The sequence below is a fragment of the Mytilus edulis genome, unplaced genomic scaffold, assembly GCF_963676685.1.
Source record: "Mytilus edulis unplaced genomic scaffold, xbMytEdul2.2 SCAFFOLD_1405, whole genome shotgun sequence".
NCBI lineage: Eukaryota > Metazoa > Mollusca > Bivalvia > Mytilida > Mytilidae > Mytilus > Mytilus edulis.
In genome coordinates this window covers 1,409-24,909 of record NW_027267519.1, presented here as the reverse complement: position 1 = coordinate 24,909, position 23,501 = coordinate 1,409, and the positions used below count along the sequence as shown (strand labels likewise).

At 32.2% G+C, this 23,501-nt stretch overlaps 1 protein-coding gene across 1 annotated transcript; it reads right to left on the bottom strand.

Annotated features, from left to right (window-relative positions):
• Positions 1-680: 680 nt before the first annotated feature.
• On the bottom strand, positions 681-19,429 carry LOC139505574 (RUN domain-containing protein 1-like; the record flags this gene model as incomplete). Its single annotated transcript, XM_071295089.1, is given in 11 exon segments — positions 681-817; positions 1,414-1,494; positions 2,029-2,087; positions 6,807-6,897; positions 7,532-7,574; positions 8,497-8,609; positions 8,958-9,065; positions 9,506-9,601; positions 10,480-10,624; positions 10,876-11,022; positions 19,310-19,429. Coding segments are annotated over 11 exon segments (1,034 nt in total), but the record flags the coding sequence as incomplete, so codon positions are not given.
• Positions 19,430-23,501: the final 4,072 nt, after the last annotated feature.

Below are 23,501 nucleotides of genomic sequence, written 5' to 3'. Positions count from 1 at the left end.
TACCTACCCCCAATGATTGCCTTTTGTTGTTTTCTTCAGTAAGTTTCTCTGGAAGTCCCTCCCACCACATCCAAACTGACTAAATACCTACCCCCAATGATTGCCTTTTGTTGTTTTCTTCAGTAAGTTTCTCTGGAAGTCCCTCCCACCACATCCAAACTGACTAAATACCTACCCCCAATGATTGCCTTTTGTTGTTTTCTTCAGTAAGTTTCTCTGGAAGTCCCTCCCACCACATCCAAACTGACTAAATACCTACCCCCAATGATTGCCTTTTGTTGTTTTCTTCGGTAAGTTTCTCTGGAAGTCCCTCCCACCACATCCAAACTGACTAAATACCTACCCCCAATGATTGCCTTTTGTTGTTTTCTTTCAGTAAGTTTCTCTGGAAGTCCCTCCCACCACATCCAAACTGACTAAATACCTACCCCCAATGATTGCCTTTTGTTGTTTTCTTCAGTAAGTTTCTCTGGAAGTCCCTCCCACCACATCCAAACTGACTAAATACCTACCCCCAATGATTGCCTTTTGTTGTTTTCTTCAGTAAGTTTCTCTGGAAGTCCCTCCCACCACATCCAAACTGACTAAATACCTACCCCCAATGATTGCCTTTTGTTGTTTTCTTCAGTAAGTTTCTCTGGAAGTCCCTCCCACCACATCCAAACTGACTAAATACCTACCCCCAATGATTGCCTTTTGTTGTTTTCTTCAGTAAGTTTCTCTGGAAGTCCCTCCCACCACATCCAAACTGACTAATGAGGAACATCTGTAGTAACTCGATACTCTTCTTTATAAATGCTTTTGTTTCTTTCACATTCTGTAGAAATTAGATACATTTAAAGAGTTGCATATACATGTATAAATATAGATTCTACCACTATATCAAGCCTTATACACTGTTTCTCTACTGGAGACTGCTGAATTTTCAAAATTAAAACCAAGGCTTGCCAAGTGTTTTCAAAAATATTTAAAGTTTAACACTTGAGTGAAGAAATATCGTAATGTACAAGATTTGGTCGCAACAGGAAATGCAGAGGAAAGCAAGAAAACGTTGAAGTCAAATCAAACAGACCACATGTTTATTAACAAACATAATCAACAGGTCATGAAGAGAATAAATCTGCTAAGAATCAGAGAAATGAATATTATGAAATAATTAACATTGAGTATCAACTGTACAAAGAAAGAATTATTCAAAATCGTATCCTGGGCAACTGAGGAAATTGTAAGCAGGAAATATTTGGAAAAAACAAGTATCTATTTAAAAAAAAAAAAAAAATTGTGTCAAGATTCATGAAATACAAAACGAAGAATTTAAATAGTGTTAAACACCAAAAATTATGAAAAGTTGTGTCTAATCCAGCTATGGCCCTCTACGAATCTATACAGTCTCCTGATTAATCGTATATTTACCTTTTTATTGTGCTTGTTGGTATTTCTGTCTCGTACTTTACAATCTTTTGAAGAGGTATCTGAACAATCACCAGAAGGAAACTAAAAGAAAATACAAGGTTTATACAATTTATAAATGGTTTATAACAACCCTCCCTTCCTCTATTTTCAAATTCCTTAAAAAATCATGACACTTCTGGCCTTTTTTTTTAAGCTATACATTATTTTTTGCCAATTTTTTTTTATTTTTCCTTAAAAAAATTACATTACAGTTACACGTCTGTAATTTAATAGAAGTGCAAGTGCAATAACTTTAAAACAATCTTTTGATATCATAAATATCTTGAAGAAATGAAGGTTTGAGAGCAAATGTAATGTAATTTCAACTATAATTAATGTTTCCAAAGGACATAACTCTATTAAAATTAATTAATCGGAACTTATTTTAAAACTTTCTGAGACATTGCTGATGTAAACCTATGATATATATTTCATAAAAATCAGACAAGCATTGTACACATGAGAGAGCTAGCAATGCACATTTTCATATAATGTTTATTTTCCAAAGGGCACAACTCCGTTAAAATTAATAACTCACTGATGCAAAAAATATTGACACATTTAAATCTGACAAACCTTATGAACTGTACATGTGCATCTCTCCTTTCCTAAAGGCCCAGGACTTGTTGCCTCCCCTGAAAAAGACATTTTATGTTCTTCAAAAATGAAATACACTAAAAATAACAAAAAATACTGTTTTAGAAATGATCATATATGCAGAATGCACTTCAAGTAAGTAAGAAGCTTTGTGTGACGAGTGGTCTAAGAAGTTCATCTATTATATCATTAGTGAGTCAACACTCAAGGTTGTGAGTTCCCAACCCTGATCATGAGCATAACATTACTCATACCAACCATCTATTATATCATTAGTTAGTCATTACTCAAGGTTGTGAGTTCCCAACCCTGATCATGAGCATACCATTACTCATACCAACTTTACAGCTCATGTGAGTTCCCAACCCTGATCATGAGCATAACATTACTCATACCAACTTTTCAGCTCATGAGTACATTACCAAGTAGTATAAGATGTAAGGATATTGATTTTTTTCTCTCACAATTTTGGTCATTCTAAGATCAAAGATGAGTTGGGTCCTTTTTACAAACTGTCATATTTGTAAACAAAGGTTATGGGGTTTCCATCGATAACACAAAATTAGAACACACACAAAGTAAAACAACTTTTGTTGCTGTTCTTCATCTTAAAGTCACAATGAAGTCTTCAACAGGGTGCAAAACAAAACCTCTCACCTCACAAGTCACAATGAGGTCTTCAACAGGGTGCATAACAAAACCTCTCACCTCACTGCAATTTTCAGACAGCTCCTAGCACATGCATATGTATCAAATCAAATTAATAAATTTAATTAAAATAGTTGTAATTCATCAAAGTTGAATAGAAGTACCTTTCTACCCCCATGCAATCAATTCAGAAACAGCTTATGGTTGAACAATATCATATATTTGGGGGGTCTCATTGGGGGGTTCTGATCCCGGATCCCGCTTACTGTTTTGTCAGATTCCCGTATCCCGCTTACACTATGTACATAAGCAATTCTCATTTATTTTGTCACTTCCCGGGTCCCGCAAGACCTCATTTCCCGTTTTCACGACACAATAATTTGACTTTCACGTGTCACACTTACAAAAAATCGGCAATCCTGCGTCACGCTTATACCCCAATGAGACCCACTATTTGATGGTTCTTGTTAGATCTATCTATTGTTATATATATTTATTTTATTAGTATTGCTAAACTTGAAGGTGACAAAGGGAGCACTAAGTATATATATATATGTATATGATAAAAGCAGGTTTTGGATGAAGCGTATAAATGTTAAAAAAGAATATAAAACTAAATCAAAACAGAGATAATTTCATTTTAGGATGGCTGAAATTATAATTGTCATTAATGTGTTCCACTTGAAGGTACACAACAACTCTCATGGATTAAGCAATTTCCACCTGTTTACTGTGGACATGCAGATTTTGACATGTTCACCTGTCCACCATGGACAGACACACTGCTCTCCTGGCTTAAAATTCATTTTAGAAGTTGTACAAAAATATTGCAAGCTTTGCATGTGCTGCATCACTATGAAAGAACATTAATGTCATGTGAACTCTAAAAGGTTACCACAAGCAACCATATAGATCAAATCTTACTATGGACAGTTGGCAACGACTAAATTCAAAGCTATTCCAGACATATTCTCATGTTGAGTCTTTAATCTAGTTTTAGATCTTATTTTGCTTATATGTCTGCTAGTCACAGCTTTCTCTGTTTACTATAGTTTCTGTTATAAAATTTCTAATGGGAATGACTTGTCATTAAAGGGCAATAACCCTAGGATGCTCAGAGCTTTTTAAGTAGGCTCTTCTGAGTAGTACCTTCCTTTGTATAGAAATTCTTAAGATCTGACTGACATATTAATAGATCATGATAACTATTGTCATATGAACTGCTGAAGAGAGCCTACTTAAAAAGCTCCAAGCATGCTTCAATTATGCTCAGAGCTTACTTGTAATAATTGATCTACGATCCCTATCAAAACGAGTAACCTTTCTGAAAATCATGCGAAATAATTCTCCTTAAAAATTCAGATCCAGTAATTCTAATTTTAAGCAAATTAATATTAAATACATGGCTGCTTACATTGTTTGATGGGTCATTAATTGTTAGTGTGATAAAAGAAGGGAAAATATGATAAAATAATTCAGAAAAATAGCAAAGTATGTTATTTCTAAGTCGGGAAGGAAAATCCCTCAACTAAGGAATTAAAAGCATTACCAGGTCAAAATTTCATTAAAAACACCAAAGATTTTGGTGAGTAATCAAATTAATTATACGATAAAAAATAAAATCTTTGGGTTGCAATGAAAGAGTTTTTGTAACCCATTCATAGGGAACTTAAGTACCAAAAACAAGATTATTATATACAATTTAGAAAATTATCAGATTAAAAATTTAGCAGTCAGAAAACTTCAATTCCGTCTGTTGTTCCCCATTGCTTAATAGAAAATAATTTTTTGCTATTGAGAAATTTAGCAATATCTAAAATCTTGTCAACATTGAAAATCCTGAACAAAAAAATTAACCAGTGCCACAAGCAAAAGAAGTTTTGACCCAGTCCATCACCTTGTAAAAACTGTATAAATCTTTCTAAATCAGTTATCTGTGTAGATAAAATCAGTACACACAGAGCAAAGAACACACACAAAGTAAAACAACTCTTTTGTTGCTGTTCTTCATCTCAAAGTCACAATGAGGTCTTCAACAGGGTGCCAAACAAAACCTCTCACCTCAAAGTCACAATGAGGCCTTCAACAGGGTGCAAAACAAAACCTCTCACCTCAAAGTCACAATGAGGCCTTCAACAGGGTGCAAAACAAAACCTCTCACCTCAAAGTCACAATGAGGCCTTCAACAGGGTGCAAAACAAAACCTCTCACCTCAAAGTCACAATGAGGCCTTCAACAGGGTGCAAAACAAAACCTCTCACCTCAAAGTCACAATGAGGCCTTCAACAGGGTGCAAAACAAAACCTCTCACCTCAAAGTCACAATGAGGCCTTCAACAGGGTGCAAAACAAAACCTCTCACCTCAAAGTCACAATGAGGCCTTCAACAGGGTGCAAAACAAAACCTCTCACCTCACAAGTCACAATGAGGCCTTCAACAGGGTGCAAAACAAAACCTCTCACCTCACTGCAACTTTCAGACAGCTCCTAGCACGTGCATATGTATTAAATCAAACTAATAAATTTAATTAAAATAATTGTTACTCATCAAAGTTGAATAGAAGTACCTATCTACCCCCATGCAATCAATTCAGAAACAGCTTATGGTTGAAAAATATTATATATTTGATGGTTCTTGTTAGATCTATCTATTGATATATATATTTATTTTATTAGTATTGCTGAACTTGAAGGTGACAAAGGGAGCACTTAGTATATATATATATATATATATATATGTGTATATGATAAAAGCAGGTTTTGGATGAAGCGTATAAATGTTATAAAAGAATATAAAACTAAATCAAAACAGAGATAATTTCATTTTAAGATGGCTGAAATTATAATTGTCATTAATTTGATCCACTTGAAGGTACACAACAGCTCTCATGGATTTAGCAATTACCACCTGTCCACTATAACAATGTATAAACAGACAGATTTTGACATGATCACCTGTCCACCATGGACAGACACGCTGCTCTCCTCACTTTAAATTCATTTTAGAATTAGTACAGAAATATTGTAAGTTTTGCATGTGCTGCATCACTATGAAAGAACATTAATGGCATGTGAACTCTATAAGGTTGCCACAAGCAACCATATAGATCAAATCTTACTATGGACAGTTGGCAATGACAAAATTCAAAGCTATTCCAGACGTATTCTCATGTGGAGTCTTTAATCTATTTTTAGATCTAATTTTGCTTATATGTTTGCTAGTCAAAGTTTTTCTTTGTTAAATAGTTTCTGTTAAAAAAAATTCTAATGGGAATGACTTGTCATTAAAGGGCAATAACCCTAGGATGCTCAGAGCTTTTTAAGTAGGCTCTTCTGAGTAGTATTTTCCTTTGTATAGAAATGTTAAAGATCTGACAGACATCTTAATAGATCATCATCATGATAACTATATTGTTATATAAACTGCTGAAGAGAGCCTACTTATAAAGCTCCAAGCATTCTCCAAGTATGCTCCAAGTATGCTCAGAGCTTACTTGTAATAATAAATCTATGATCCCTAACAAAACAAGTAACCTTTCCAAAATCATTTGAGTTACTTCTTCTTACAAATTTCAGATCCAGTAATTCTAATTTTAAGCAAATTAATATTAAATACATGGCTGCTTACATTGTTTGATGGGTCATCAATTGTTAGTGTGATAAAAGAAGGGAAAATATGATAAAATAATTCAGAAAAATAGCAACTATGTTATTTCTAAGTCAGGAAGGAAAATCCCTCAACTAAGGAATTAAAAGCATTACCAGGTCAAAATTTCATTAAAAACACCAAAGATTTTGATGAGTAATCAAATTAATTATACGATAAAAAATAAAATCTTTGTGTTGCAATGAAAGAGTTTTTGTAACCCATTAATAGGGAACTTAAGTACCAAAAACAAGGTTATTTTATACAATTTAGAAAATTATCAGATTAAAAATTTAGCAGTCAGAAAACTTCAATTCCGTCTGTTGTTCCCCATTGCTTAATAGAAAATAATTTTTTGCTATTGAGAAATTTAGCAATATCTAAAATCTTGTCAACATTGAAAATACTGAACAAAAAAATTAACCAGTGCCACAAGCAAAAGAAGTTTTGACCCAGTCCATCACCTTGTAAAAACTGTATAAATCTTTCTAAATCAGTTATCTGTGTTGATAACTGCTGAATCAGCTTTTCTTTAACCTTGCCTGGGTTAACTATCTGGAAAAGAAAAAAAAGTTATAAAATTACTACATGTATATAAAGTTTACTGGTTTTCATGTATTGTGAATTCAGTAATTATTGCATGCATTTATTATTGCGATTTGGATAAGTGCAATTTCAATTTTAGCGATATTGAGAAAATTCCTGTCTAATTCATATAAAAAATTTCAAAATGAGTTTAAATTACTGGAATTATAATTTATTATAACCCTGTTGCATTCTTCTCAATAATAAAAACATCCCATTAATAGTATTAAAATTTTATTTTAGGCAAGGATCATTAACAACAAGACAAACACCCATAAAATTATCAACCGCCCATTTGACTTTGACCAATCAAATTACAAATTATTATTTAAAAAGGCATGAAATATATTTAGACTTAGATTTCAAGCTTAGACCAGAAATAAGATTTTTTGTTGTTGTTGTTGCCTAATGTACCAAAAATTATCTAAAAATCATCAGTCCAACAACTGTAATCCTGCCAAAAAAACAAAATAATGAAAATATGTCAGGACAAATGTTTCTTATCAGAATATCTGAACAAAAGAATGATACACATATATAAGTAACAATATATGCCCTGACCACTTAGTACGGCATATAAAAAATGAAGGCACAAGATAATTACCTCTCCAACAGCATGATCAACAATCTGTTTTAACTGATCCGTGCTGTAAAATACAGACATTGATAACATTAAATAGATATAACTAATAAATTATTGATAATTATTTACTGTAAATTCAGACATCATTGACAGAATTTATTTTTGCAATTTTGACATTATTGAGTTTTCTTCATGAATATTTATTTGAATACAAATTCTTGTTATTGCAATACTCTATATAAATAAAACTTTCTGATAATTTCATGAATTTCTGAATTTACAGTATTATATTTTTCCTCATTATAATTTCATTTTTTTAAACTTTTCTAGAAAATGCCAAAGAATAAAATTATTGCATTTTTATTTTGAGTTTTCAACTGACAAAGAATTTTTAATAGTATTGAAGGTTAATAGTTTTATTCAATTTGTAATGGACTTTTTTAAGTTTGTGTTTGAATTTATTTAATTTCCTTTTTACTTGTTGTGATGTGCCGTTGTTTGGAATTTTTAAGTTGGTTTTGTGTGGAATTTTACATAAGCAGGTTAGTTGTGGTATGCTATTGTTTAGATATGTTGTCTGTTTTAGTCATTCTTTTTCTGATGCCAAAAGTTTATTAATACACATGACCAAGATAACGAAGGGTAAGACTGGGAAATCTTTAAAAAATAAATATTGAAATGTTTTTTATTGTTGTGAAAATGATACATCGTTTTCTGTTGGTATTAAACACCCCTTTCATCAGACTTGGCTATACAACTTTTTTTATTTGTTGAGAAAAGTGGAGAACTCTGATACTGATAGAATCATGAACCTTGTCAAATAGGATTGGAGTCAAACACAAACTGGTTAAACACAAGTTGGTCAAGTTCAAGCAAGTGCATGTAGTGATTAATATAGTTTGATAACTGACACCTAGACCACACAGACCCAAGGCAAGCGATACTGATTTACATTGTACATCAGTTTATAACACCCCCCTATTTACCTGAGACTGTCAAAGCCCTCCAGATTAAGATCCAGTTTATGTTTCAGTTCATCGATGACAACTTTTTGTTTCTCCATCACTTTGGATGTAGGTACCACATCAGCATCGCCAGTCTATAGAAAATATGTATAAGAAATTTACTGTAGACCATTATATGTACAAATATATATATATATTAACATGAAAATAATTTTATTAAACATAATTATTACCAGAAAACATCCAGATTTTTAACAGCATCATTTGTCAGATTGATGGATGCCACATGTGGAGCAGGATCTGTACACCAGAATATACCCCTGGTTTTTGGTAGAGTTCATGTTTCTCACTCTTCTTTTTTAAGGTCATGTTTTGTTAACTGTTATTTTGTGGGTTTATTTTGCTGTAGGACTCGTGTTAAGCTTGAACACTGTGTTACCTACTTTTTTGGGGAGGGGGTGTAGCAAAAAAGTTTTACAAACCTCATAAGCATAAGTTTCTAGTTCTTCCAGTTGTTTTTTCAGCTGTTCTATTAACTCCCTCTGTTTCTCTCTTTGCTCTATTAGTTTCTGTTCATGTTCCTGATCACTCTGTAATAAAAGGTAGAAAAAGGTTGAAGGCTGTTCACAATATAATGTTTGGGAGTGTAGGATGGGAGACACTCAAATAAATAAATTGCTGATGGGTGCTTCTTTTATTTTTTTTTATTTTTTTATATAATTTCAAGATATGAGAAAAACATGCTGTATTTTCTCATTGTCTTGTAGACCCATTGGTGCCCTTGGGCTTGGTTGGGTTGTTGTCTCTTTGACACATTCCCAATTTCCATTATCAAATCTATTCTATATAATGAGTGGTTGGTGTCTATAATAAGTGCTCCCATCCCCAATAATAATTATGTACCTGTACGATTAGTTTGTTTTTCGAAGTTCTGTCCCAAATGGGCCAGTCAGAGAAGGGAGGTCAATTTTTTTCAAATCTTGACTTTGGTTATAAATCGTGTTAAAAAAAGCATTTAATGTGGACTTACCATTTCCTCTTGAACCTCCTCTAACTTTTTGTCTAAACATAATCTTGCATCAGGAATACCTCTAAAGGCAAACTCTTCCAATTCTTGTAATAATGTCTGCAGGAAAATATAGCATTCAATTCAATAAATTGTCAATATGTGCATGACTGATGTGGTTAGGGCCTTGTAGATTTATAGATTACTTGTAAACATTTTCTTTACACAGTATTGGTTTCACTTTTTTATTTTAAATTCCCAAACATTTTCTGCAGTAAAAGATAAAAATGTTCAACCGTTTGCTCATCATATGTTGAAAATGACGATGCCTACATTTGAGTCACATGGTGATGGAAGTCAAAGGACAGATACAGCTAAATACCATATCCCTGAACTGGCGTATTGGTTTTGCTTTTCGTTGTTACTTTTACAGTTACCTGTTGTTGTTCACAGGGTTCTCACTTAGGGGGCCCTCATGAAGGTTTCCAAGTTATCACATAATCACAAATGTTTTGCCAATACTATCATTTATTACCTTTTTTAAACAACATAAACAAATCATCAAAAGTACAGTCCTAGATTACCAAATAATAATGAAAATTTTAGTTTGGTAATCAAACAATCATTATCATGAATGTAATATACATGATATAACATGTATAATGACCAAGTCTTGGTCGAAATTTAATCATGACGTCAAATTTTCTTGGTTTCTTCTAAATTTCCTATTGCATGGTTGTATGATGATTTCATATATCATGTATATAAAGAACACATCTTTCTGCAAATCTTTGAAAAGGAAGGAAAATAATCATTAGAGAAACAGATCCCACCACTATAACCAGTGTATACAATATTTCTTCACTCTCAACTTTTAATTATTTAAAAAAAACTCTGCAAGCCTCATGCTTTTAAAATTAAAATTTAACTGTCTTAGAGTTGAGAAATATCGTAACACACAAGTTGCAGTGGAGGAATCTATTTGTTTCGATTTTTACCTCTTTATCATCAGGAGGAGCACTAACAATCTGTTTTAATCTAAATTGGACATGGGCAAAATGTGTGGTCAGGGCTAGTAGTGATGAATTTAGCTGTTCTTGTTCTTCTTCTAACTGTCGTAACTGATCGTTCTGTGCATGATGGCTGAAAAATTTACAAAAAGTTATTCTTATTTTTTTAATTGAGATAACTGCAATCATCTAAAAAATAATCTGTTTTTCAATTTAAAGGAATTTCATATTGGCGATATATTTACATTTGATTTACAATTTTTTTTTTAAATAAGGGGCATAACTCTTCAAATAAATAACTAGTTTCTGTTTGAGATGGAGCAGTACTAACAGCAGCAGCACCTAGTGGCCCAACATTCGGGAAATAACTCTTATAATACATACTTAGTTTCTGTCTGAGATGGAGCGGGACTGACGGCAGCAGCACCTAAGGGAGCCCAACGTTCTGTAGGTCTTTCGTCACTGTTTTCATCAAAGCTGTCGTAGTCATAACTTTCATCGTTAACACTGACTTGTGTTTCTTCCATCATCCTGAAATGTAACCATGGTAACCGTAACATGAATTGTTTTAATCAACATTTTTAACAAGATTTCTGCAGTAGCATGGGTTTGAATCCCGGCGAGGGAAGAACAAAAAATTTGTTTTGCAAATTTACAGATCTAACATTGTTGGGTTGATGTTTAGACGAGTTGTATTGTTTATATATACATTCCCTACATCAGAAATGCTAGCTTTTTAAACTTATGCCATTTCAGGTCATAGCCAACAATTGTACTAATAATCTATAACAAACTTATGCCATTCCATGTCATAGCAAACAATTGTAATAATCTATAACAAACTTATGCCATTCCATGTAATAGCCAACAATTGTAATAATCTATAACAAACTTATGCCATTCCATGTCATAGCAAACAATTGTACTAATAATCTATAACAAAATTATGCCATTTCAGGTCATAGCAAACAATTGTAATAATCTATAACAAACTTATGCCATTTCAGGTCATAGCAAACAATTGTAATAATCTATAACAAACTTATGCCATTTCATGTCATAGCAAACAATTGTAATAATCTATAACAAACTTATGCCATTCCATGTCATAGCAAACAATTGTAATAATCTATAACAAACTTATGCCATTCCATGTCATAGCAAACAATTGTACTAATAATCTATAACAAACTTATGCCATTCCATGTCATAGCAAACAATTGTACTAATAATCTATAACAAACTTATGCCATTCCATGTCATAGCAAACAATTGTACTAATAATCTATAACAAACTTATATATGCCATTTCAGGTCATAGCAAACAATTGTAATAATCTATAACAAACTTATGCCATTTCAGGTCATAGCAAACAATTGTAATAATCTATAACAAACTTATGCCATTTCATGTCATAGCCAACAATTGTAATAATCTATAACAAACTTATGCCATTCCATGTCATAGCAAACAATTGTACTAATAATCTATAACAAACTTATGCCATTCCATGTCATAGCAAACAATTGTAATAATCTATAACAAACTTATGCCATTCCATGTCATAGCAAACAATTGTAATAATCTATAACAAACTTATGCCATTCCATGTCATAGCCAACAATTGTAATAATCTATAACAAACTTATGCCATTCCATGTCATAGCCAACAATTGTAATAATCTATAACAAACTTATGCCATTCCATGTCATAGCAAACGATTGTAATAATCTATAACAAACTTATGCCATTCCATGTCATAGCAAACAATTGTACTAATAATCTATAACAAACTTATGCCATTCCATGTCATAGCAAACAATTGTACTAATAATCTATAACAAACTTATGCCATTCCATGTCATAGCAAACAATTGTACTAATAATCTATAACAAACTTATGCCATTCCATGTCATAGCAAACAATTGTAATAATCTATAACAAACTTATGCCATTCCATGTCATAGCCAACAATTGTAATAATCTATAACAAACTTATGCCATTCCATGTCATAGCAAACAATTGTAATAATCTATAACAAACTTATGCCATTCCATGTCATAGCAAACAATTGTAATAATCTATAACAAACTTATGCCATTCCATGTCATAGCAAACAATTGAAATAATCTGTAACAAACTTATGCCATTTCATGTCATAGCAAACAATTGTAATAATCTATAACAAACTTATGCCATTTCATGTCATAGCAAACAATTGTAATAATCTATAACAAACTTATGCCATTCCATGTCATAGCAAACAATTGTAATAATCTATAACATTTTCTAATTTCCCACTTTTATCTTCCCTTTTATTACTCTCCTGATATAGGTTTAATACATTTTTAACAAGTTCTAACTTTTCCAATATTTCAAAATTAATAATTCTAACCTCCCTTTAATCCTTAGTTAAAATCTTTTATTTTTTCATTATGTTCCAACTTCAATATTCTAAAGCATTTCTCATGGTTGACTCTGACAACGTTTCCCATTTACCAAAGTTTAAATCCATTATTCACAATCATTCAAAATTAAATAGTGCTCCCTCCCCCTTCTTTTTTTTTATCTAGCTAAGTTACAATTTTTTCTAATTTTAATACACGTTATCATGTTTATCATCAGCCTTAGTGTTAATTTGCGTGAAGAATAAAAATCATTACCAAAATGGCAACCCACAATTTGTTACCATTGGTATGTCTGATTATCAGTGTTTAACACCCCTTAAGGTATTTTTCATGCATATAAACTCACATATTAGGCCAAATAAAAATATATGTGTGGTTCCAGTTACATACTTTTAAAAAATAGGGTCTGTAGGTTGACAATTGCTTTTTTTTTTTGAATGTCAAAATCCTGAAAAAAATCATGTGTCTACCGAAATTGTTTCCGGTATTATACACGCCCCAACCAGAAGTCCCCCATTTTTACATGTGTTTGGTTGTAAAATAAACAGTCATGATATGTTTTTAGTTCATTTTGTTGCATTCTGTTATGAATTGTTGCATTTTAGCCATAACAGATACTTGTGATGGAAATTCAGATGACAGAAATCTATGAATTTAATTATTTTAATTCACAATCCTCAAAATTTCGTTTGAAAATTTATTTTTCAGAAATGGGTCGGGGGGTTTTAACTAGGGTTGGTTGGGTTACTGGAACCACACATTTATTTTTATTTGGCCTTATGTATACATGAAACCAGAAATAGACTCCAAAAATTCATTTATACTGGTGAACCAAATGTCAACAAGAAAATTTGAAGTATTTTTCCACCCACCTTACTAGCAAGTGGTAACATCTATCTATTATTAATTAGATCAATAGAAATGTCAAAGAACTGTCTTTTCAAAACTATTCCACCCACACGGACATTATTGATCCAAATCCTTTATTTTATACCACAGTTATCACTCTTTCTTTAAAACATTCATCAAATTCAATAATCAAACTTCAATGTGTGGGGCAGACTTTTATGGGTATACATGGTATATGAAGATACACAATTCAATTAAAAATAAAGATCCTGTATCCACATTTTTCTGACAAGGATCAGACAACATTCTATTCTACTTCTGTTTATAAATGAATTATTACACATTAATTTGGGCCTCCAAATTTTTTAAGATGACAAACCCAGAGGATCCCGAAAGGTCTTAAAAACAGAAAGTACTAGTACATGTACTAGTTCACCACTTACAACTTAAAATCATTTTTTTTTTCAATTTCATTTTTTTTTAAAGTATAAACATGACATGCATGATAAATGGTTATAATCAAATATATATTAGCATTAATCCAAGTATTAGTCCAACAAAATGCATTTCAAAGCACATTTGTCAATTTACTTTTAAATTAATTTCAATGAAGCTGTTTATCTATTTCATGAAGTTTTAAATTGTCAAATTGTCAATCTCAATACATACACTTTTAAAACAGGTGCACTTCTAGATATAAAGTAAGTGACGTCTATCAAATGTCATAGCCTTGTACAATGTTGTAGGTGTTTTGTTCCAACAAAATAATCCAAGTTTTTCAAGTTTGTCAAAGTTTGGTTGAAACATGATAAACAACCACAAATATCAAATGATCAAAAAATGCAAAGGAATTAAATTGTACATGATGTATATACATATATATATATGTATTGAAATTTAATCTGATTCTTAAGATTAGTTGGGTATGAAGTAAAAACTTGAATCGAAAAGGTAAAATTAAGCCACATACTTCCTTTTATAAAAATACCAAAAGGGGGAAGACTATAACTTACAGCGTGAATATAATTGACATTAAACATAAAAGTCAATGGAAGTTAAGGAAGTTTGCTTGTCATGTTTTGGAACTTTTGTCAGATTTTCAGAATCCTCTGGTTTTAACCATTTAAATGCCTTAACAAAAATTGCCCATTGACATACACATTATTTTCTTCTGACATCAGACTCGGACTTCTCTTGAACTGAATTTTAATGTGTGTATTGTTATGTGTTTACTTTTCTACATGGCTAGAGGTATAGGAGGAGGGTTGAATCTAATAAACATGTTTAACCCCGCCGCAATTTTGTACCTGTCCCAAGTCAGGAGCCTCTGGCCTTTGTTTGTCTTGTATGATTTTTAATTTTAGTTTCTTGTGTATAATTCGGAGTTTAGTATGATGTCCATCATCACTGTACTAGTATACATATTTTCAAGGGGCCAGCTGAAAGAACATACAGGTGCGGGAGTTTCTCGCTACATTGAAGACCCATTGGTGGCCTTCCAAACGGCGGTTGTCTGCTCTATGGTCGAGTTGTTGTCGCTTTCTCAATTTTATTTAGTTATTGGATGCAGTTAGCTTAATATCCAGATTATAAAAATGCTATGGTAATTTATTCTGATTTATTGAAATTTCAATATTCAACAAAAGATAAATAAATATAAATTAAATAGGCTATGGCAATGACTTAACTCTAAAAAAACAAAACAAAATTCTCACGGTAATATTAATGTATTTTCTTTTGAACTGATGGCTTATCCTGGATAAACTTCTTTCTATTAAAATTATCATATTAGCATCAATAAACTTCAATGAACTGTAAACTATTATTTACATATATATATACATCACATAAGAAATAAATATGTTTTTAAATAGCTTTCATGCATGTTTTTGAATGCTAATTTATCTTTACTTGAATGTAAAAAGAAATGAACATTGACGTTTCTCAAGTTCTTTTATCCATAAATAAGTTAAAATGAAAGTAACAAGAACAACAAGAATAAAGAAAATCTTTTTAGAAGCAAATTCTGTGTCAGGGGGGGGGTGGGGGGGGGGGGGGGGGGGGGGGAACTTAGCTGGCCCCTAAACACAAATATGTACTAGTTCAGTGAAAATGGATGTCACACTAAACTCCAAAACATATAACTGAACTAAAATTAAAAAAACATTCAGACTTGGGACAAGCGCAATAATGTGGCAATGTTAAACATGTTTTGTGAGCTCTCAACCCTCCCCCTATACCTCTAGCCAATAAAGAATAAACAAACAAACAGCAATTCTCACAGTAAAACTCAGTTCAAAAGAAGTCAGAGTCAGTGTCAAAATAGGTAGCAAAATGAAATTAACAATGATACATAAATTAACAACAGACTACTAGCAGTTACTGACAAAGAGACATGCCAGCTCCAGACATCAATTAAACTGATTGAAAGAGTATGTGTTCTTCATATGAAAGCACAATTCCTCCTGTTAGGGGTTCAGTATCATACCATCATAAAACAAGAATGTGTCCTCAGTACACGAATGCCCCACTTGCACTTTCATTTTCTATGTTCAGTGGACCGTGACATTGGGATAAAAACTCTAATTTGGCATTAAAATTAGAAAGATCATATCATAGGGAACATGTGTACTAAGTTTGAAGTTGATTGGACTTCAACTTCATCAAAAACTACCTTGACCAAAAACTTTAACCTGAAGCGGGACAGACGGACGAACGGACGCACAGACCAGAAAACATAATGCCCCTCTACTATCGTAGGTGGGGCATAAAAATGAGAACATAACCTGTATCATGCCAACAACTGGTTTTAGAATAAATGTGTTTATTTCTGCATATTCTGATGCAAAGACCCTATGGGTGAATCAATATTAATTCCAAAATATGCCAACTTTCCTGACATGACAACAGTATTGTAACTATATCCCTTCTGAATAAGTCTGTCAAAAGGTTTTGTTAGCTTTTGAGGTGAATGAAAACATTGTTGTGATATGTATAGAAAATTACCATGAAAGTATTAGATGTATGTTTGTTGATTTATATTTACGAATGATGTCTTGTAGCTATGATAAAACTTAGTAAATGTTTTTACTAATTTGTGATATATTGTAAACCCTCGTGTAACAATTTTCAGTAATAAAAAGATGTCTTTCGTTAAAATCAAATTCATTGTTACATATATGCATACACAAGCAGGGATATTTATATAAACACCATGAGATGGTGACAAGGGAATGTCACAATCTAAAAATGGATAATTAACAATAGGAAATTAAAAGTATCTCTGTTATCATAAATTTTGGTATTAAGCTTCCCGTTTAAGATATAAGTATTACATGTATTAAGACCCAGAAGTCTAGGAAAGGGCAGTGTTCATTGTTAGTATTAGCTTCATTTGAAGTCAGTTCAGCATTGTACATGTTATGACAATGTATGATGTATACATTGGTGTACATGTATCATTGTACATGTTATGAGATATACATTGATGTACATGTATCATTGTACATATTATGAGGTATACATTAGTGTACATGTATCATTGTACAAATGTATATGTCATGAGGTATACATTTGTGTACATGTATCACTGTACATGTTATAAGGTATACATTGGTGTGCATGTATCATTGCTACATATTATGAGGTATACATTTGTGTACAAGTATCATTGTACATGTCATGTAAATGTATGCATGTCAAATGACCAAAATTGTCAACTGACTCCTTAAAATGATAAATTAAATACTAATTTACTGTCCAAAATTTTTCTGTTCAACATTTCTTTCTTTCATCAATGATCATATTTCACAAAATTTAATTTGAAAACTATGTATAGCAGATAAAAATTTACCTGAAAAGCACATTACTAATCCCTCCCAATGCCACAGTTATGAAAAAAAGTCAATTTACTTAAACTATCCAATATTTACCAGCTTTTTACAAATTTACCTTGTCAACGTCATACATCTAATGTTAATGATACTATCGTCCCTTTTATTGACAAAAAATTCTATAAACGACAACACGTTTATGTCAGAAAACAAGCCTACCTGTATTGGCCATTTAAAACTTAAATGGGACTATAAATAAATTTCATGTTTAAGATATTAAATGCATGAATGGGTTTTAATAGTGATAAGTTTCATGTACTTTGACAATTGATGTTTTCTTTTAATTTTGCCCCTTTCCATTATTTTTTTTTAATACATTTGTAATATACACATATGTTATATATAATACAATGTACATTTACTGATCAAGAAGAGCTTTCAGCTTTACAATGTTTATAATTCAAAGTTAAATATATATCATTAAAAAAAAAGTAACTCTGTTTGTATCATGTGTATTCTTTTATCAAATAAATAATCAACAAAAACGCTATGTTTGATTTTTCATAAAATATTTCTGAACAAAGTCAGTACAGCCTCCACAGGCACAATCTATTTAAAATTAGTTCTCCACACTTGCTCCTCGTTGTTTATATGTCCCACGTGCGACATATAAACAATAAGAAGCAGTTACCGAGAACTAATTTTATTTAGAATGGCACAGGCAGTACAATGCAGTACTGAGTAAGCTAGCAAGTCACAGATACTGTGTATATGGAAAATTGATGATCCCAATAAAGACTAACGAGGAGAGCACATTTTATGTACAGACAAGTCTTGTAAGGCTGTTTTATCTTTTTTTCTTTGTAATTATAATTGGACGTTTCACAATTTGCTGACGTACATTGTAGCCTAGGAAGGCGTCACAATTTTTTTTTAAATAGCCTTGCAAGACGTCATAATCATCATGATTATTTGGATGTTTGACGTACATGTACCCTTGGTAGGCATCACAGAAAAAAAGCCTTGCAAGACATCATAATTATTTGAGCTAGTCTGGTGCCGGACAATACACCTTTAATATCGCTATTTGTCCCCAATTACTGGACATCACACAGGTTTCCTGTAAAATTTTGACGTCATATACAATATATCTGATGCCACAATGGAATGATGGAAAAGTGATTGTTGTATGACGTCAATGGTTCAAGCGGGACAGATTCTCAGGTTAGCCGGGAATCGCAAAAAGGTAGTATTGGAATAGCATTGGATGTTGATGTAGATAGAATATAAATGAAACAGAAAGGAAATCAAATATGATATACAGCAACAAACAACTACTGAATTACAGGCTACAATGTCTTGTATGGGACAGACACACACAGAACTTGCAAGTTTAGCAAAAAATATGGCGTAACTTGGGATATATCATGTAAACAACATGTATATAAATTATATCATCATGTGTACAGATAAATTATTTTAATTATAACGTTTGTAAACATTCCCATTTTGTTCAATATGAAGTTATAATTGTAACAGATTGCCATGACTATGCTGTATACATTTCTTTGGTCAGGAAATTCAGACAGGATCATGTTTACTGAATATTGTCCCCCCTTTTTTAACAAGTTGCTGACGCTACACTGTCGTTGTGTGTGTTTATAACAGTGTCATCGAATCATACGTATAACCCCTCTGTAAATCTGGGTGTAAGAAGATTTTACCTACTTTTTGTCATGTTTTTCTATGCAATAAAATTGTCCATATGGGAATCGACAGTTGCCAAAAGTCTGTTTATCCGGGTAATCACAGAAGCAGAGCTAGCATCGTTTTATTTACGATCAATAATGCTATGACGTCACAATGCAAGTTGTTGCGTAGGTGGCAAACTACAGTGCGATCGATATAATCAATTCAAAAAATACCTAAGATAGACATGAATGATCTTTATATCGGGTACATGATAAAACATAAGTAAACATTTACCAAATCATATATAAATAAATACACACAGAAACTATCGTCCTCCTCTATATTGTTTTAACATTTATGAGGCTTGTATAGGGTATATTGGATACGGGATATTTGCCATTTTAATTTTAGGGATATGGGATATTTGTCCTTAAAGTAAATGGGATATGGGATATTGATGCATTTATAAGGATATTGAATTTTTAACATGAAAAGAAATAAGTGGAATTTAAAAGTTCAGTACAGAAATATTAACATCTCACTTGATAAAATTGCCCAAAAAAGTTTAATATTAAAGGTCATTTTAGTGCTTTGAACTTTATTTATTTGAGTTTATTGTTGTTTTATTTTAAATTATCCTAACCCAAGTGAAAAGTATTGATCTATTTTCGATATTTATATGCTCATATGTACTGATAATATTAAAAGTGATTTGTTTTGCTTTCCATACTTCGTTCCCGTTATTGTTAATTTTCCTTTTTTGGATTGGCACTATCTTATGGTGTTTGTATATCACAACTCCTCCGCTATGCCCTAGTCTGTTGTAACGTTTGGATTTTAATGAACGAAATCTATGTATTCTTGTAAATTATTAAGTCATGGATTTCGTTACCACAAATCACTTAAAATATTTACTAAATTCTAGATTTGGTTTTGAAGTTTGGTTCTACCTGTAGAAAACTTATTTCAAACGGGATAGCACATCCTCATTTTTACGGAGATGTTGTTTACCGTGCCATTGGATGCTGGATGTGTAATGATTGATAATTTAGTCTCAGATGCATTACTTTTTATTAGTTGTAATTGGCTTTGAACTAGCTGTCAGTAACTGCGAGTACTCTCAGATCTGTACTTAGTGTCTTTTTGTTGCTGGGATGTACAAGTACTCGGTCACGTCCACTCTCTGTTTTTGTTAGATGTATTTCTATTTGTATCCATCTGATGAGTTAAGCCTTTTTCAACTGATTTGTATAGTTCGTTCTTATGTTGTACTGTTACACCCACTGTCCCAGGTTAAGGGGAGGGTTGGGATCCCGCTAACATGTTTAACCTCGCCACATTCTGTATGTATGTGCCTGTCCAAAGTCAGAAGTCTTTAATTCAGTGGTTGTCGTTTGTTGCTGTGTTACATATTTGTTTTTTGTTCATTTTTTTATACATAAATTAGGCCGTTAGTTTTCTCGTTTGAATTGTTCTACATTTGTCATTTCAGAACCTTTTATAGCTAACTATGCGGTATGAGCTTTACTTATTGTTGAAGGTCGTACGGTGACCTATAGTTGTTAATTTCTGTGTCACATGGTCTCTTGTGAAGAGTTCTCTCATTGGCAATCATAGCACATCTTTTTTATAGTATATGCTCATATGCATTGATAATTTTCTTGAAATAATCATAGATTTTTGTTAGATGTACAAAATGTATCCATCTGATGAGTTTAGGCAGCAACCATTTGATTTTCTGGGTGGGGGGCTATGGTTATTTTTTCTGGACAAATCTTCAGAGGTCTCCACGTTTCACAGATTGCTCTGATGTGCAACGGCTGTTTTGCCAGACAAGCTGGGGCGAGGGACGTCAGAGCACGTCCCATATCAAAAAGTAGATATTTCGCGACATAAACTATGTTAATAACGAATAATTACTAAATAATCAATGTAAATTAATATATGTTCTTTCTATTACTGGTGTTGTGAGGAAGGAAATTAAAAAAAAAGTAACAAAAATATTGGGATCTATGTAATTCATAAAGTTCAAGATCACAGAGTCAAATGTTGTGTTATTTCTTTGCAAAACAAGGGCTGTGCAAATTTTGCCTGCTGTAAAAATATTGCAACAGTTAAGTGTAATGTAGGTACATTAGCAGAAAGCTTTCTTGTGTTTATTTTGAGTTATTAAACTTGCATGCTAAATATCCACTTTTTGATATGGACGTACTCTGACGTCCCACAGTCTCAGCTTGTCTGGCAAAACAGCCGTTGGATGTCAGAGCAATCTCGGACAAGAGACAGGTTTGAGTCCTTCTGTTCTTTCCAACATAGGTTAACGTGTAGGATGAAGTTTCTTATCAATGAAAGAAGAATGCTATCAAAATGAAATTTTACAGTCATATAAAGCATCACGGTTTGAACAATTAAAAAAAAAAGTCTGAAATTAGACCCCTTACACTAAATTTGTCGTTTAAGATCACATAAAAAGATATTGTTATACAAGGCTCTAAGATGGAACACTTCATCTTTTGGACACATATATTCTTATCTAACACAGGAAGTATGCACAATAAATTTCCTTTAACACCATGAACACAGTTTGTTTTCCCAGTCAAAATTGTTGACGTTGTGATGAGGAGGGAAAAAATGGGCTTGGGAATGAATTCATAATGATTTTTTGGGATATTTCAAATAGTTTAAGGGATATGGGATATTTTGTAAAAATTATTTATTGGGATATTAGGGGTAAACATTATAGGGATACGGGATATTGGGATAAAAACTTAATAGGATATGGGATATTGATACCCCCCCTAAACAAGCCTCATTTATTGTTTATATTTGTATCTGAAAAATCCATCAGTTTGAACGGAAATAGAACATGTAGAATAATGAAAAAAGATATGTGTTTACTGAAGTGAATATTACGATGAGCATGTGATTATTTTCATTAGTATATGTATGATCGTATGCATACCTTTCTACGTGAACTCTTTTATAAATATAATATAGATGACGAGGAACACTTTTTCCTTCATTGCCAAATTAACAGTAAATATAACTTTTTTGTTATCCGATTGATTTGTTAAATATTTGTAAACCTGAAAGATATTAAACTATATTTTATAAAAATAAAAAAAAAGAGGGAAAATAATTATTTTTGATAAAAAAAAAAGTTGACCGGACGGTATTCACACTTGCCAATATACGCTATATATATATTCAACTGGTCGACGACAAATGTTAATATCTCTTTTGTTTTACAATATTTGTCCAAGAAACTCAGGAATCTGTGAGATTTATAAATATATGATACGAAAATATAAACTTGATTGCAAAAAAAACGTGTTTTTCTCCAAAAAAAGTTGACCCTCGCCGATATACGCTATATATATAGTTGGTCTCATTGGGGTCTAAGCGTGACGCGGGATTGCCGATTTTTGTAAGCGTGACACGTGAAAGTCAAATAATTGTGTCGTGAAAACGGGAAATGGGGTCTAGCGGGACCCGTGAAATGACAAAAATAATGAGAATTGCTTACGTACATAGTGTAAGCGGGATACGGGAATCTGACAAAACAGTAAGCGGGATCCGGGATCGGAACCCCCAATGATACCCCCTATATATTGAAATGGTCGACGACAAGTGTTAATATCTCTTTTGTTTTACAATATTTCTCCATGAAACTTAGGAAACTGTGAGATTGAATAATATATTACACGAAAATATAAACTTTAAAGTAAAAAAGAAAAAAAATCTGCAAAAAAAGTTGACCGGACGGTATTCACCCTCACCAGAGACATATAATATAATATAATATTGTATTATATGTCTCTGCCCTCACCGATATACGCTATTATATATATTCAACTGGTCGACGACAAGTGTTGATATCTCTTTGTTTTACAATATTTTATTATGAAATTCAGGAATCTGTGAGAATAATAAATATTGGATACGACAATATAAACTTTATAGTGAAAAAAAAAGTTTGTCTCCAAAAAAAATGATATTAGTGCTACTATATATTGCTTTATTTAAAGGCATGTCTTTTTAAAGACAGTTGTATTGCCATCATATTAGTACAACTTACCAGTAGACAAAATATCAAAATGGACAGTGGGTCTATTGTCTATATGCATACAGATGTATTACATCAAACAGAAATAGTAGATATTTTAACTAAACCTGAAACATCTCGTTCATCGAATGTTCCCCCTTATAAGCCAAAGGCAAACG